Source organism: Passer domesticus, chromosome 4 (assembly GCF_036417665.1).
Source record: "Passer domesticus isolate bPasDom1 chromosome 4, bPasDom1.hap1, whole genome shotgun sequence".
NCBI classification, from domain to species: Eukaryota; Metazoa; Chordata; class Aves; order Passeriformes; family Passeridae; genus Passer; species Passer domesticus.
Genome location: NC_087477.1, coordinates 35,731,877 through 35,749,659, shown reverse-complemented (window position 1 = coordinate 35,749,659; position 17,783 = coordinate 35,731,877). Strand labels below are relative to the sequence as shown.

At 40.5% G+C, this 17,783-nt stretch overlaps 1 protein-coding gene across 5 annotated transcripts in view; it reads right to left on the bottom strand.

The window, feature by feature from the left end:
- NFKB1 (nuclear factor kappa B subunit 1) overlaps positions 1–17,783 on the bottom strand; it is a 57,957-nt gene that overhangs the window by 10,076 nt on the left and 30,098 nt on the right. For 3 of the 5 annotated variants that reach the window (XM_064417082.1, XM_064417080.1, XM_064417084.1), the window contains exons 7-16: positions 16,314–16,477; positions 15,410–15,568; positions 13,684–13,788; positions 11,719–11,810; positions 11,017–11,155; positions 8,455–8,577; positions 7,440–7,526; positions 6,399–6,596; positions 3,233–3,374; positions 9–123 (exon numbers count right to left, since the gene is read on the bottom strand). In XM_064417082.1, coding sequence (XP_064273152.1) covers positions 9–123; positions 3,233–3,374; positions 6,399–6,596; positions 7,440–7,526; positions 8,455–8,577; positions 11,017–11,155; positions 11,719–11,810; positions 13,684–13,788; positions 15,410–15,568; positions 16,314–16,477 — 1,324 coding nt within the window. The remainder of the gene's footprint in view (positions 1–8; positions 124–3,232; positions 3,375–6,398; positions 6,597–7,439; positions 7,527–8,454; positions 8,578–11,016; positions 11,156–11,718; positions 11,811–13,683; positions 13,789–15,409; positions 15,569–16,313; positions 16,478–17,783) is intronic. The other 2 variants (XM_064417083.1, XM_064417081.1) reach the window with 1 other exon arrangement.

Here is a 17,783-nt window from a genome sequence, read left to right as displayed (position 1 = left end):
CTGCTCACCTGATAGAGGTCATTTCTCATGTTAATGATGTCATTGTAATTCAAACTGGGCATCACTTCCAAGAGGTTTTTCACCAGCTCAGTATGAAGGTGGATAATTGCTAAATGAAGGACACTGAAACAAACAAAAACCAGATTAATAAATTCACACTGTTTTCAAACTTATTACAAAAGTTTCAAGGCTTTGCTCTAGATCTGACTGCATTCTCATATAAACACTTGACTATTAGAGATAATGATTCCAACACTAAGTATCAAGACCTAAAATTAATTAATCCCAACACTGAAAAAAAACAGGTCAGACGGTAACTGTTTAACCCTTCAATCACAAAAGCAAACTCAGGATGGCTTTTGCTGGCCCTCAGCATTACTTTACTACTAGGCACAAATGTGTGGCACAAAACAATTGTTTCAGAAATTCTCAGATTCTCTGCTGGTTTGCTGTTTTTTCGTATTTTGAATTATGCAGCAGACAAACACTTACTGTGAAAACCTTCCTGCAGAATTTCCACAAGCCTCTCTTCTACCAAAGCAGATTTTCCCTTACGGGTTTCCCCAGATCTGTGGGTTTTTCTTTATTTCATTTTCAAACAGAAAAATTACTAAGGACTCAGGCCCAGTGACTAACAACCACAGGATTTGCAACAGTGGCCAGAGACATCATGCCAAAAAAGCACCTGTTTTGAGACATGAGTGACTGCATAGCAAGTCACTTCACTTCTACTGGGTTAATGCAATGGCAGTAACTTAACCTGCCTTCTCCAAAGGCAGGTCCCTCACCACTAACCTGAGTGGCTGGATGTGCAACATGGCACCAGGAAAAAGCAGGTTGTGAATCCATCACCCCTGTGCCACAGAGCTCCATTTGCCTTGCTACCTTAGGACTTCATTTGAAAATCATGCCCTCTGTTTTGAAACATACCCTGCCAAGCCCTTCATTGGCACATGCTGGCCAGCTTCTAGACTCATCTTTTAGTGAGTTGCTACTGACACAAAATACCAGCACAGGGCATGTGGTGTGTCTGTCATGCCACTCCAGAAACACCTGAACAGTCTCAGATTTACATTTTTATCAGAAAAATAAAGAGGAAGTTCCATGCCATTCAGGGCAAGGAGTCATCCTGAAATTGAGAGGGAGAGCAGTCAAAACCAGAAGATATTTTAAAAAACAGAAAAAAAAATTTACAAACCAAATTCATCCTTCAAGGGCATTTTTAATTGATTCTGTATACTGCTACTGGAAGTATCATGGCACCTTCCCTCCTTCAGCCTCCCTGTGCTGTACAAACAGTCCCACCATTACTGGAAAAGTGCTGTTCCTCTGCTCTAACAGATGCTTTTCAGTATGCTCTGTATCATGCTGACATTTTATTTCCAAATCTCACTACAGAAACACATTTCTTCTTCTACTGCTTTTAGTTCTCATTTCAGCAGCAAGTATTTTAATTTTACCCTACCATTATAAATTATGCTGCTGACTAGACCACGAAAGGGCAGTTCCATTTCTTAAACATTCCTACATGAAAAAATGCATTTGAGCACCACTGTAGAGCCATCAGACATGTACAGAGCAGTGGTACTGGTAATAATGCAGTCACAGCCAGTGTTACTGAGTGTCCACTGTAAATATACACCAATCACAGGTTTCTGGGTTCTGTTTCAAAGCCATAAATTGTTGACATTCAAGTTTTTTGAAAGGCTTAAGCAAAAATTTTCGATATAATTTTTGCCATATAATTTCTATGCTTAAAATTAAAACCAGGGCAGTCTATTAAGTAATTTTGACCTTTTTCTTCTCCCCCAGGAGAGCAGGAAGACAATCACCAAAGCTTTGCTTTGTTAAAAAGTTGTGAAGTAATACAGATGTGTATTATGCTCACAGAATAGATCCATCTCAGGAGAAAGGCAATGTGATCTTGAGACTCTCATACTTGCAGGTACTTCTTGATCCAGCAAGAAAACAATTATTTATTATCATTCTAAAAAGTATTTTAACTTATTTAAAATGCCCTTCAAGTCCAAATGTGGGGAGCAACTTTTTGGTATTGAAATGCAGGGCCTACTTGCTCAATACTCCTCTAAGTCCCCCTTTCTTTTTTTAAACAGAGAGGCTGTACTGTCCATAGCACTTGTAGATTTTGTTGCTAGCTCCCATCTCCTTCATATTCCTGTTTATCTCAAAGCAGACATTAGGTTTCCAGCTGGAAAGCAAAGCTTGTGAAGTAGCTCTGTCTGACAGCGCAGTCCTCTCTCTGTAATCTGAAGCCTATTTTTCACTGAAAATTGAGTGAAAGTGGGAACCTTTCTCAGATAATTGAACAGTGAGTTACAGGTCTCAGTCACTTGAAATTTTCCTTCTAGCTAGACACCTTGAGGCTTATCTGGCCTCTACTGTTCAAAACACTACAATTTAAGGAAGTGTAGGCGATTGCACAGGGCCTGCCAGCTAAAAGGTAAGAATGTGATGGTGTCACTTGCTTATGCAAGAGATTATCTTTGCATTTGTTCAGAGCCCTTTTGCTGAATTTTGTTTTAAATAACTACAGTTCCTCACAGTACTTCACTCTGAGTTCCACAGAATCTGCATGGCTGTAAAGTAACAAAGTGGATTTCCACTCCAGCTCACATTATTGAAAGACTGATATGCAAATATTAGCAGCCAAGTCTGCCACAAGCATCTGTGCAATCCCTTGGAAGATAACAGTACAGTACAGACATAAGCAAGAGCAAAATAATGTCCTCTGGAAAGAACATGATGTCAGTGGAGAAATGCAGCATGGACTCTCCAGTTATTGCTTCTACATCTCCTGGTGCATCTCTTACTTAAAACATCCTATGAAGAATTAAGGACTTGCATGGAATAAAAAGCAGGGCCCTCTCTCTCAGCACCAAGCTGAGGATCCCCGTATCACAGCAATTCACACTCAGTCAAGATTTTAAGTAAAAAAGGGCAAAGAAACCCGAACTCACAACATGTTCAACATTCCCTCAATGACCAGATTATTTTCTGACAGGTACTGGATCAATGAAGTTTATGGTGTACATGACTTCTTTGCAAATGAAACACAAGTGTCTAAATCACAGCTGTACCTCTCCCAAACAGCAGAAAGGAGAAGTGGTGCCATCAGTGACTGGCACCCATGAGGGACAGAACAAATCGACCACACCATTCTGCCCCCAAACCCAACGGTTTCAACCCAGCAAGTGCAGGGTGGTCAACTCACTTGTCCCCATTGTCATCCTGGACAGCGGTGAGGTGGCGCTGAGCCGCCAGCAGCATCTTCACGTCTCCGGTGACGGCGTAATCGAAGAGAGCATTGCAGTGGCGCCTGGCAAGCTGCATGGCCTTCTCCAGGAACAGAGCATCTGCAACACAAAGTTTCCTCCTCATCAGCTCCGTTGTTTTCCTTGGAACACCACCTACTTTTGACAGGCACTTGTGCTGTCACAGAAATACAAAGTGCAGACCACCAAGCATTATTCACTGCTTCACTGAGATGGTTGCTAATTACTTCTGAGAGGTAAGGACAGAGGGAACAAATGCCTGGGAAGGAAAACTAAGGGCATGCTGAGCATTCAGGCAGCAGGAACCCCAAGAACAGTCAAATCTGGAAGTTCCCTCTGGTTTGACTGGCACTGAATTAACAGCACTGATGTTCAGTTGTGTGAAATGAGACAAAAGGAGCAGAACTCGGATCTGGAACTTGCAGGTCCAAGTAGTTTTACCTTGAGGAAGCTGAGGCACAGGAAGCCCAAGTGATCCATCAAATACTGCAGATAAGCTGAGAGAAAAGCTATGGAATAAATGCAGGGCTTTCTCCAACTCAAATCATGCAGTCTGGCCTGCACAGCAACAGCACAGAGAGTCTGTTCTTCTGTTTAAAACATTGCACTTTTTACAATGCTTAGTATTTGTATCCTGATTTTAGAATTATGAAATGGACAGCCACTGACATTTCGAAAAGCAGAAGTTGTCATGGTGGGGAGGCAAAAGGGAGAAATGGGAGAAAAGAAACTCATTTGCGGAAAAAAGTAACTCTAGCTGCTCTGTCAATACTTTTGTGGTTCTGTGTCAGCAAGACACCAGTGAAAATGAAACAGATGAGCTCTGAAACTACAGCGTCATTCTGTGAAGCAGTACCATCTGAAACCAGCCTCTATTTTAAACAGTTTCATGTTTCTATAAAACCTTGTAAGATTGGGAATTACAAAGTGCCAACAAGTACATCAGACTGTGTCATTTAAAGCACACATGGGGAGACAATAGCCAGGATTTCCAGCTACACAAAACCAGGCATTTAACCGGGTCAGAAGCATGTCCCTGATGAACACCAACACTGCTGCAAGGCAAAGACTTACTCAGCTATCCATGAAGCTTATTGTGCTGGCCGGAACATCCCTGTGGCTGCTGTGCTTATGCCTGGGCTAATGGATTTATATTTGCTATTCACCGCTTCACACAAAATGTGTTATATTCAGGTTAAAGGGTGTTGAGCAGTTCAGTCTTTTCTCGTTACACATTTCCAAAGATCAAAGAACGGGATATTGAAGCTCCCTGGTTTTCCATATCAAGCACACAGGAAAGATATCCTTCAAAATATTATATGTACCTTTTAGTCTAAGAACCAAATGATCTAGCCTGCAGTAGCTATTTTATGGAGCCTGTTCTTCTGCACTAATTCTTTGTATAATCTGGAGCTAGAAATTGCCTCCTTTCATGCCATTACAACAGATTAAAAAAAAAAAAAAGATCAGCTTCCTGCCTACAATATTAACTGCTTGGAAAACAGGTAAACAATTCAGACCCCTCCCTCATGACAGCTAAATGGACATTGTTATTTCTTCATATCAGCACAAGATTTTGTTCTCTGAACCAGTCACAGGATTTATCACAACCAAAACTGCAAACAGCAGGTTGCTACAGCAGCATCCATTCTCAGATCACAAGAAACTACAGCTTGGAGGTGTTAACAACTACAGCCCATCTCCTGTGCCACTTTGGATTCTCAAGTTTCTAGCACTGTTAATAGCAAGTGTCAGACATGGCTGACACACACAAGGTAATGTGCTTTCTCCCTGATCCAGGGAATAACAAAAGTGGTCTAGATCATGTTACACTTGGTAAAAACCAGAACCAAGAAATTCCTTGATGCTCAATTCCCACCCACTACCATGTCTCTCTAGTCCAACTACTGTTTATTTTATTTTATGCTAAGCATGATTACTCAAAACCTTTAAAAAAGTGTCCATCAAAAACAATCCAAGAAATGCACCTCTTGCTGTCTGGGAAATGGTGATTTGTAGCCTTTATATATTTTAGAACTCTACTGCTAAACCAGTTCTGATGACTACCCTTGCCTTCCTCCTCCCTTTCGTTTTGTTGCCTGAAATAAAAAGACAAAACCCCTTACAACAGTATTAAAATGGTAAGATAAAAAAGCAGTTCTTTATTAGAAGCTTCCAGGTGTGTCCATAGTTATGGGCTATGAGCACACCCAAGAACAGATTTCTACAGTTTTTGTAAGTTTAACAAATTATCCTATCTAACAAACATTATCCAATTAGGAGAGCAATTGGCTAGGTAATTTTTTCCCCCCAGGTACTGCCCCACTGGAACTGATCCAGGGCTTCTTTGACCCACTTCTTGTTGTGTCTTCTAAGATTCTGATTGGAAAACAAAATGTTCTTTCTCTAGGCCCTCTACTTGAAAATAAGACTAAACAGTATTTCAGGAGTGTATTAGAAGGTTAGCTTATTACTCTAAAATCTAAGAGAAAGGGTAGAAAAAATACCAGGAACTGTATAACCACATATTAATTGTCTACAAAGCTACAAATATATGAAAAATACATAAAAAGCAAAAATTTTTAGGCATTAGTTTGATGTGTAACACTGCAGTTATTTAACTGTGTATTTGTCAAGTGGAAACAGGTACCTTTACATTTTAAATTCAAACCAATAATGCTACTTTGCATGCAATTCAACAGTGTTGCAGGGAAGACCTACTGCAAGTCACTAACATCCATTAACTCATCCACTGAAGCCTCTCAAATATCAAAAGCCAAGTCAGCTGCTTAGTTCTGTTCCCTGTGCCTTCACAGCTTGCAGCCTCCTTCCTCACACAAGTTCATTCAAAGGCAGTGTTAAACGTGCCCAGAAGGCAAAGCTGCCTCATCTCCCTGCATGACCAGCAGAAGCTCAAGTGTCCAGTGGCAGTAGAAAGGTGGAAAGTTATCTACAGAACTAGGTATAGGGATGGACCTTAGATCTTGGGGAATTTTCATGTTCTGGAAACAGCAAGAAGACATTTTTGGAGTTTCCAAAGCTTTAATGCTTGCTTTGCAGTACTGCAGTTTGATTTACCCTAAACAGGTTTACTTGCTCACTTACCCTGCCACCTGCAATCTGCTTTGCTTCCTTCAGCCTTACAGGAAAAACCAGAATCCTCCTTTTTCTCATGAACAGCAGACGTTCTGCACTCAGTGCTCTCCACGGCTTCCACCTTCACATCACATTTCGTGTCCCATTGGTCATTTTGTTTATCAGAGCTCCTTCTGTCTTGTTCAGCTGTGCAATTTGATAGACCTTCTAATAAAAAGTAGAATCATTAGTGTCCATTGCTTTTTTTAATACAAATGATAAAACTCAACTAGACAAAACTAAACCCTGAAAAATGAATACAAAAATTTACTTCAATGTAAAACTTATGACTAAACTCATGAATCATGATATTCCAGATGCCAACACACACGGACAGACACAGTGATGTGACTGCTCTAAAGTGATGTTAAGTCTTTGACAGCCTCTACTTTAGAAAGAAACTTTTATTTATTACAACAGATTTACCTCTCTTTTCATGAAAGAAGAATAAGTCTGAAGTACTCACACAAAATTTAGGCAGAATTACTCAGACATTTTTTTTTCCTAACAGCAAATTTATCCCCCAGACTCTGGAAGTATCTACAGAGTAATCAACATGTACATCTGAAATTACCTTCCTATTTTATAAGGAAGCCAAGAGTATCCTTATTATAAACTTAACCTTTTCCATTGATTTCTCTGGGCTACAGCGTAGTACCAGACTGTGGCAACAAAGGAAGATAAATTTTCTGTGGTCCAGTCCTTGGGTCATCTGTAATCAGCATATTCAAGCAGGCAAGAGGGCTGTTGCTTGAAACAATACACTGAATACAGAAGCACGTGGAGGGGTTTTTGTGACTGCTTCTCAAGACTGCACAGTAAAAAGAAACTACACTTGGAGAGGAAAAAAGAGAAGCAAGACAGTATAAGCTACGCAAACCCCTCTGCTGTCAGAGGTTTGAGAAGAGGCCCTCTCCAGCACACTCAGCTAGACCTGCCCGACACTTTGGTTCATACTGTAGAAGAAAATACAGATCAAACTCAATTCAACTGTTGGAAGAAAAAGATTACCATGTTTCATGCCAGCATTGGACTTTGTTGTGCCAGGGAAATGCATCCCTCCAAAAGCAGAGTATCCATATGAAGGAAAACTGAACCCTAAAGATAGGAGAAAGATTAGGAATCAATAGAATTACATCCTAAAACAATGAGAACACTGAACCTAAAGAACTGAGTTTTTATTTTCTGCATACCTTCTGCTTTATTTCATCCAATTAATTTTCCAGGATAAAGATGAGCTCTCCCCTACCCCTTCAAAAATCAAAAAAAATTCTAGGTGGTTGGCTAGTGACACTCTCTATTCCAATATCCATAACACCACACAAATGTAGTACTGCTGTGTCTTACCTCTAAAGCTCAATTGAGACATCATAAGCTGCCTCTGTGCTTTTGAGTCTTTGTGATAACAACACATTTGTATACGTATATACATGGTGTTATGCTATACATGTGCTGCCAGCAACACATGTAGCAACTTGGAAACTGCTGCTCTATTCCCTGCTCTAAAAAAAGAGCTGTGGTTCAGGTGACATTTGCTGACCTATAGGTTTTTAATGCTCTGCTGCAAGAACCAAAGCAATGCTCTCATGATCCTGCATATCAGATATACTCTGACTTCAACAGACAGAGCACAGTAGAAAATTTACTAAAGAGTATCTCCAATTTTTTAACAGTTCTTTGCACTAACAGGGTTAATTTGCCAAATTCCAATCATGGTCCAAGAAACAGTTCAGAACCTGTTTAATTTTAGACACCCAAAATGATAGTTAAGTGAGCTGTCTTATGAATTTCAGTGCCTCCATGGCCCTAGGATGCAACAAAGCTTCCAAAGTGGGAAGGCAAATGTGATGATGAAGAGTTTGGAATAAGGAGATGCTTGACTGAATTGAGTAACAGTAGAATAAAGGCAACAGTCAAGTCTTATATGCCTAGGAGACAAAATCCTCTTCATATATTGGAAATCAGCATATAAACATCTGTCCTGCTCTCAGAGTAGAACCCTGTTCCCTCTCTGCCGAAACCTTACCAGGGCCAGCACTGCCACCTGCCCCTCCATACATGCCACCACCTCCGGTGCCGCTGCCTCCACCATAGCCATCGGAGAAGTTTGGCATGAGCTTCTGTCGTTTCCTTTGCACTTCTTCTTTATCTGGGATAGCAGGAACAGAGAGAACAGGGAGTCAGTCCTGCTGGTGGCAGACACAGCACAGGGTGTGCATACAGAAAGCATCACCACAGTTACTGGTCTATAAAGGAAAATGCAGAGTGTGCTAGAAGAGTCAACTTTCCTCAAGCTCTAAATAGCACAAAATCTTTGTATGTACTGGAGCAGAGAGAATTCCTCTGAGAACAAGCCAGTGCCAAGCCCCCAGTCAGACCAGCAGCATCACTGGGGCCTGCTTGGTCTCTTCAGCCATGTCACTGCCTTGTGCTCAGACTCAGGGGACACATGTGGAGATGTCTTGGGGTGCTCAGAGCTTCCTTCAGAAGTGTCTCATGTACTCAGAGCCCTGGAGATCAGTGGCCCCACAATTCTTCAGTGTCTAAGCCAAGTCATGAATCAGCACAAGTGCTACTAACTCCAGATTTGTTGAAGAACATTTGCCTTTGGGGAATATAAGCACAGGCTCTTCTTCCAAGCAAATCTGCTTCAGAAATGGAGCCTTATCAGAGGATCACAAGGCACTTCTGAGTTTCAACAGTGCAGAGTACCTGCAGTGCCTTTTCAACTTTTGTTTAAGGGATGGCAAGAAATGGTGAAAACCACGCTTGCTTGAAATGATTTACTTAAAACATTGTAACAGCCACTAGAACAAAGACAACTTCTTTTCACAGGGACATATTACTGTCAAACCATGCTGAGTAGCAGGAGAAAAAAAAAGCCTAAACTTATTTTATAGTGTAAGTACAAAATAAGACTTAATAGCACTCAAATAAAAAAAAAAAATTTAAAAGTACTATCCCAATGATTGGGGAAAGTGAAAATATCATGACAAGAGCTACAAAAATAGGGATACAAACAATACATGGCTTAAAATCCAGTAGAACTGTTGAGAAAAGAACAAAATATCATTTGCATATTAAACCATCTAGTAGTTTTCAACAGCCATATGACAAAAACAAATTTCATGCACAAGCACATCAGTCAGTGCATCAGATGAGACAGCTGAATACATGAGACAGTACACTGACAAAGCCATGTAAACAGTTTCCAGGTAAACATGATGTGTAAGTAAGTATGCATGCACACATCAGGCATACTCACACTGACGAGGAGAGAAAACCCTAGAGAGCAATCTAGTCAGAGAAACACAAAAAAAATCCACATACATGGGTCTAAGTTTGTGGGAACATTTGCAACAAGGGAAAAATATATTCCTAAAAGGTAATTTCATGATGAGGTTGTACAGGGAATCTGAAAATGTATATAATGTTGAATTAATTTTACTCGATTAAGAGGCACATAAAATAGGTTTGCTTCAAATCTGGCAGCTTTGCTCTGCAGCTGAACACTTCACTTCCTGTAACACTTGTGCAAGAGGTTCCTGAAATCATTACCAAGAAGAAATCCTCTGGCAACTCTGGAAGCTTTGAGAATTCAAGCTTTGTGCTATTTTATTCTAAGAGCTGTGAAGCTGACTCACTCAGACTACCACCACTCCCTCCTCAGCTGTCCTGAGTCTCTCACCACTAATGCACATTTTTATTTTAGAGACTTTGACAGGGAATTGATTTCAACATGGCTCTACCTTAGGCACAGAAAACACTCAAGGTTAGAATTCAGTAGTGTAACCTGCAGGCAGGTAAACTGCTAAGCAGAAAGATAATCTTAATACAATGGAACACCAATTATGACTTGGGCCTCAAGGCATTTCCATATCATCACCATTATTGGTATTTAAAACCATGACTGCCAATGTCATTCCCATCAAACATTTCAAATGCAGACATCAAAGGGCACAGATCTGCTGATTAAACTCCTTTTCACCGATAATTTAGGAAGCTGGTCCAATACAAACTCTTCTACTTCTGCTAAGTAACTAAAATTTTAAACAAGAGATTGAAACAGCACTTTCCCTGCTCGCACAAGAAATGTCTTGGCCTTACTTAACTAGTACAGGCAAATGGAAAATACAGAAACATCAGTGACATTGGCATGATGGTAAAAGGTGAGAACTGCAAAATATGTGCCTTTTCCACCAGGCACCAAACAGGTTGTGGTTTATGGTTTCATCTGTGAGTACTGACAGTAAAATCTCTTCAGGTATTGTTTGGCAGAAACTCAGAGGAAGAGTGCCATCTACTGTATGGACAGCTATGAGTACATAGAGGGAATCTGCTAGGAACAAGCCTCACTTGGAAAATACGCATGGATTTACTGCCTACCAGTCCTACAACACCACCTACAAAACCCATTATAAACCCATCACACTGCATACTGACTCCCAAAACAAGGAGGCAAATATATTTTCTAAAAATAACAGCTAAAACCAGAACTGGTTGGGTGAGGAATTTCTATCTTATTAAAACATTCCTAGGGACCCTACAGTTTCCATTCCCAATCTGTAGAACGGGTTTACTGAGGTACCTTTGATTTCTGGATAGTAGAGAAAAGGCTTTGGTTCGCTTGTTTCTAGGTCAGATTTCCGCCGCAGTTGTACAAATACAGATGCTGGCTTTGTGATATTGACGTCTCGGTATTTGGGTGTTTTGAACACAATAGCAAACTGTGAAGGAAACAAAGACAAGCATATCTGTCACAGAGCATGGCTTTTGACAACTTGGCTTTAACATTTGCGCAGTTTTGAAGGTGTTGGTTTAGAGCTGGGGAGGCAAAAGTTCAGAGCAAAGGGCTGTTACAACAACAAACTTCCATTTTAGCTTTCAGTTTCACTTCTGAGGTTGACTCCTAAAGCCTTTTGGGAAAGACAGAACTGCCATGCTAAGTGCCACCACATCCCATATGTCAGTACTGCACTGTTTGTCCCCTCATCCTTCAACATCTCTTCTGTGGCTTTCTCAGTGTGTTCACAGGAGCTCTCACAGCTGTTTATTTGTCCTATCCCATTTTACAGGGGGTGCATGTTAAAGCAATGGGGCTTTCTCCTAATCTCCTTGCACTGTATCCCTAGTCACCTAACACATGTCTTTAAAAAACTATTTTTATTATTAGGAAAGATGAGGTCAGCACAGGATACAGATGCTTTTACATAATTTATAAGCTATAGTATAACCCCAGCTTACAGAGATGGGAGAATCATTAACAAAGGACAAATGCTCTGTTATTTACCTGTCTATGTACATCCGTAGGAGAAAAATCTCCAAAGCCTTCCCACATACCACCATTCTCATCCTCTTCATAGAAACGTATTTGAATATCATCTGCAAAGAATGAAAGTAACACTCTGGGATGTCTTTGCATTTATTTAAACCTTTGGCTGTGGTTATTTCAGCTAAGTATCAACATGGTTACTTTTGGCTGGATGAAAATACCACACAATACATCAATTACCTTTATCTGTTTTATGAAAACAGCAGAAATAACCCATTTTTGACATCAAATTTACATCAGCCTAACCCTAATGACTTCACTGAAGTTTCTATTTACTGAGCTGTAAAAAGAAACTAGGTTCACATCATCTTCCTATTCTAGGGTTATAAAACATTCCAGAGGAGCCTTATTTGGAACAAACATGTAAGGAGGGGAGAACTTGAAGCGTGAAATGTAGAAACCACCCTCTCTCCTCCAACAGTTTCAGTTCAAAAAACTGTAGCAAAACCTGAAGTGCCACAGTTCAAGTTCCGCTTGCTGCTGGCAGAGTGCCACGGTGGAGCTGCAGCTCAGAAACCTGGGGGGGTGAGAGCCAGCAGCGTGGCAGCAGGGATCCTTCACCCTCCAAACAGCACAGGCCAGAAACATGGCATTTGGCTTCTGCTCCTCTGAACAAATTTCCTTTCATTATCTTTCTATTTATTTTTTTTTTTTTTAGGTAAAACATCTCACTAGTAAATTCCTTCCACAGCACTCCTGTCAGAAAAAGCTAGAAGTCTATTGTCTCTTAGGGAGACTGATGCAGGACAGGCTTCTGTAGCAGACAGACTGCTTCCCCTGGTGCCCCACCTGCTAGTCTCAAGAATGTGAACCACCACTTCCAGCCCTGCTGTCCTGCATGCTCAAGTTCCTTCAGGCAGGAGGTTTCTGAAGGCAGTGAGGTCAGGGGAAACCCCAGTCTGGCTGAGGGGAAACCCCACCTCAGGGCTTCCACTGAGTCAGACATTTATTTATTTATTTTGTGCGTAAGAGTTATGTTTTATCTCAGTCCTCCTCATGGCAGTGGGTAGATGCACTATTAAAGGAAAATAGTTCTTTCAAAGTCCCTAAAAGCCCCCAAAGCTTTCTCTCTTCCCTAAGTGGTAGAAGGGCATTTAGAAGAGAGAGAGAGAGAAATGGAAAAGGACAGCCTGCACCAACAGAAAATGTCACAGTGGTTTTAACAACATGAGCAGGGACTGATTCCTGAAACAGATGACAACAGGACACCCACTCTACCATGTAACTACATCAGGGTGTCCCAAGCACTACCTGTAGCTGAAGAGTACAAAGGATCTCCCTCACTCCCATCTTTTTTCTTTTTACTTAGCCCGAATGTAACAAACCACATTTAACCATTATCTTCCAATAAAAAACCAAAGTATCCTAATCCACACTGCTGAATTCTCACAGATTCAAAGCCATGAGCAGAGACGGAAAATGAACCTGTCAGAAGTACCTGTTTACACTGAGTAACCTCTACCATAAATGTATACATAAAAATGAAGTTACTAGCAGCAGTGCTGAACACATTCAGCTCCCATCCATGGTTAACAGAGAATACTCATACTTACTCTTCACAATCAGGAACGTAGTAATAAATCAGAAACTTCAGAATAATTCAGAGCAGGTGTTAGTTAATGGAGTCAAACATCACCCAGCAGCCACCACCCCCCAAAATTCCAGAACACACGCAAGGGCAGAAACTTGAGAACAAAGATGATCACATGGTCTCTGCGGCGGCCAGAGAAGCTGAATTTTCTTTGCAATAGACTGTTTTGATTTATTAAATCTCTGGACTGCTGCCTTGACTTCCAGAAAGGCTGAGTGCTTACAAATCCTGCTGCACTACCAGAGTGGGACAACACTAAAGAGAGCACAGGAGGCTTTTTGTGTACTCCAGATGAACACCCTGGTGTGCCTTACAATACTCATGACTCTTACCTTTCTGAACCTTGTCACAGAGCAGGTAAATCTCTTCCCCTCCTGTCACACACCCTGCTGTTCTGTCCATTCTTACAATTTTTAGGTTGGAGGCATTGGGAGCTTCTATTGAAAGGGAAGATGAAAAAAAAAAACTTGCTTACTTTTGTAACAGATTTAGACTTCAAAAAACACAACCAAGCACAACACACAGAAATGCAACAGAAAGACAAGCTTCCAATACAACCTACCTGAATTTGTGGTTTTTTTTAAACATGAATAAATTAAGGGCTTTTCATATGAAAGACAACCTCGTATCTTCTAAGCTTTGAAGTGTTAACTACAAAATAAGATCCCAGTCACTGCAGCACAATTACTGCACTAGCAAGGTAACCCAGCAGTGAACTGCATCCAGCACCCTGCACTAGGACTCATTTTCTGACAACGGGGCCGTACAAGAGAATGTAACTTTTCCTCCCTGCTTTCTGACAGAGTGACACTCTTGAGAGCTGTTTCCTGTTTCTCACTATCTTCACCATCTACAGTGCTTTGCTTTACACTGTGGCTTACTTGAAAGTATGCCAGTTTGTGGCCAGTGTACTGGACAGTGATTAAAAAGCTGACCTCCACAGATCCTAGTAGAGGCATCAATAGACAACTATTGGTCCCCAAGACAGAACTATCATCTGAGAAGTGAAAGCAGCTCTGACAGGCAAGTTATGCTACCACAAGTTATGTCTGTTCTGTGAAGGCTTGAATGGTGCCAATGAAGTATCCAAAAAAACTCCCAAACAAAACCCAAGAAAGATCTTCTGAAACTAGCAATCAGGAATTAACCTTGGGAGATCAGAAACTAGTAATTGACATCTGAGTGGCAACTTACAACTGCAGAAACAGGCATACAACATGTCACCTTTCTTTGTCTCCTTAGTTTAGGACAAAATTTTTTGACCTGACTACATTTCCCAATTAACAGCAAGGCACAGACTATAGCAGAGCAGTTGCATTTAGGACCTTTTGATCTAGACTTTGTCCTTAAAAAGCAATAACATAGACATGACTGATGCACAAAGGGGAAAAAAAAAGGTACTTTTCCTGACTCATTACAGAATGACTATCAAGAACATGGGATCCCGCAGCCTCAGGAAGGAAAATTCAGGCAGCAGAAAGGGTTCAAGTAAGATGAGTCACTATAATTTAACAGCATAGGGGGAAAAATGAAGTGAAAAAATTCTCTTAGAAAAAAGACAAATAGAGGAAAGCTCTAAAAAATATTGACAGATCTGAATGGTTGCATTATCTTTTAAAATATGGACAAGCAGATGGTCTGCAAAAACTGAAAGGTGTCAAATTCTCAACAAAGATAAAAGCAAGGTAACTTTTTTCCTCACATCTCGTGTAATAATGGTTTGTCACAGAAAGCAACTGAAAACTGCAAAATTCAAGTCCTTCTTATGCATGTAGCAAGAACTTACAAAATCCTTACAATAAAAGCAGCAGGATTAAACATGCTAACAGCAAAATAAAATCTTCCTCTGTGGTTTACATCGCCATCTATTAAAACCAGAATGATACTGTATGTACATGGACAGACATAAGGCTAATCATCCATGGGCTACTTGTTTTTCATCAAACACCAGGCAGGCAGGGCTAGATGAGTCTACGCACAGCAATATCTACCTGTCATTTCTGTGTGTACAAAAGCCTGCTCCTAATTACAAAAGCAATTAGAGCCAGATATACTTACTGCTGTCATATATTGCATCTGATATAACGGGATCAAGCTTGCGTGTGAAGCTGCCGTTGCTGTCGGGAAGGAAGGCTGTGAACATGAGCCGCACCACGCTCAGATCCATCTCCTTGGTCTGCTGAATGGCTGCCTGGCGGATGATTTCTCTTTCCCGCTCTGGAATTGACAGACAGAGGAATTAACACAAAGGGTAGGGCATCCTTAACAACAACATCCAAAGGCATGGATAGTGAGGAAATGTCTTCTTTTACATTTAGTATCCATTGGGTTTTCCCTTTCTAAGCAGAGTGGAGCAGCTATTCAAATTATACTGCGCTCATCTGGCAGTTTGTGCATCAGATCTTAAGTTACACAATTGAAAGACAGAAAATTACTACTTTCTGCTTTCAGTTTATAAAGGTTGTGAAAAGGGTGGAGGCCACTCCTAAGGACACCTGAATTCCTGGTGTTAAGAGTGATGAAAAGACAGCTGGCCCCTCTATACAGCGCCTGAAAGCAATGCAGACCACATGTTTTATAGTGATATGGGTGAAATGCAGCTGAATGAAAGTGTTCTCAAAAGGAGGTCCCTAATTTAATTAAGACTATCATGTCTTGCTGCAATAATGCAAAATTACTCTATTTAAGAGCTTATTCAACAGCATAAGAGCAATGGAATACAGGTGCAGAGGTTGGTACAGGCAGTTGTGGATGGAAATTTCTCCATCCTCATGTATGTGTTGACAGCAGACTCCTTTCAGATTCCCTAAAACACAGCAACAATGCACCACCTCTTAAAAGCACACAGACATTGGCTGTTGTCCTACACAAGGTCTTTTTCCAGCTAGGAATCTCTGTTTTCAGAAGGTCAGCCTGTTTTTAATAAAAGATCAATTAAAACCAGGCCATCATTTTCACATACCAGTTAGCTGCCTGTCTTCGCATCCTTCTGCCTGCAGATAGCTGAGTTCTGGATGCACCAGAAGTCCTGGGTTGTATCCCTTCTTGCAAGCATCTATCATGCGTGTTTCCAGAGTTTCAAACACTTTCTTCTTCGTGACATGAAGTATTCCAAGATTTGCAAACCTGCCAAATTTTGATTGGGGAAATGCTTTAGGCCAGACCTGCAGCAGGGAACCTTTCTCTTACTAGAGGCAGCTACACAACCCAAGTCTACAGAAGGACTCTACAGGCTTACTTAGGCCCTTACTTAGTCCCTACTCCCTTAGTAGTAGGGACTACTAAGAGGGAGAATTTTCCATCAAGAAAAATTCAGCCAAGATCACAAAACATGTAAAATGTGCACCATTACATGACAGCAATCATATGGGTGCTCTTTCCTGTGGCATAAGTAGTAATCTGTCAGGTTTCAGACTTCCAAAAAGGGAAGCAACTTAAAAAATGTTGGAAAATCTAGTAGTCACACTTTGTTTGCTGTGTCTTGGCAATGACATTAATATGTCATTCTGTGTGCCTGTAGTGTGCCTTAAGTAGAGCAACTGCTCAGAGTATGCTCCATCTGTTGAAAATGGTTTGGAGATGAAGCTAAAAAACTGAAAACAGTGGAATATTTTACAAATACAATGTTTAAAGGAAGGCTCTGGTCATTCTACAAGACACTTTGAGTAGCTATTTATATAAGAATTTCCATGCTACAAGGTGTGCTTTTGTAACAATCTGCTGGCATATTGAAAAATCAATTAGATTTGGAAGTATGAAAACAAGACAATAACTCAATTTTCATGTGGGTCAAGTGAGGACAGGAAAGCTGGTTCTAAACATCTGATGAAAAACAAGACAGGTTAGAAAATGAGCCAAACTTTTCAAGATGAAAAGGAGCATTTGAAATAAAGCTATTTAAATTGTTGTGCGCGGTAAAGTCAGTGCACTGGGCTTGGACATCAAAAGTTACAGTTTAAAAGAATCTCTCTCTCCCAACCTTCTCAGCTTTTTAAACTTCATCATCTTCACCAACAAAGACATTCTTGAGATCACAGAACTAAAACTCACAGCCAGCACGAAACCTGATCTAAGCCTCAAAATACAGTTGGGAGCTTCAGCTCCATTTACCAATATAAACAATTATTCTTTCAAATTAAACAAGAACAGGCCAACTACAATTTCACTACAATCTTTCTGCTTTAAACTTTACAAGTTTGACTTGTGCAGTATTTTCATGTTTATGCTCGTCCTGCATTAATTTCATATTTACTAATCCTATTTTCTTGATGTCTTCCATTACATTTCTACTGACAGGTTTCAATAGAAGTAAAATATTGATCAAAGAGGTAACAAAATGGTAGGACTGATTTTAGTCCCTTCTCTGATCAAAACTCCTTGCATTTTAAAGAATGGACTTACAACACAAATTTAGACGGCACACCAAGAGATT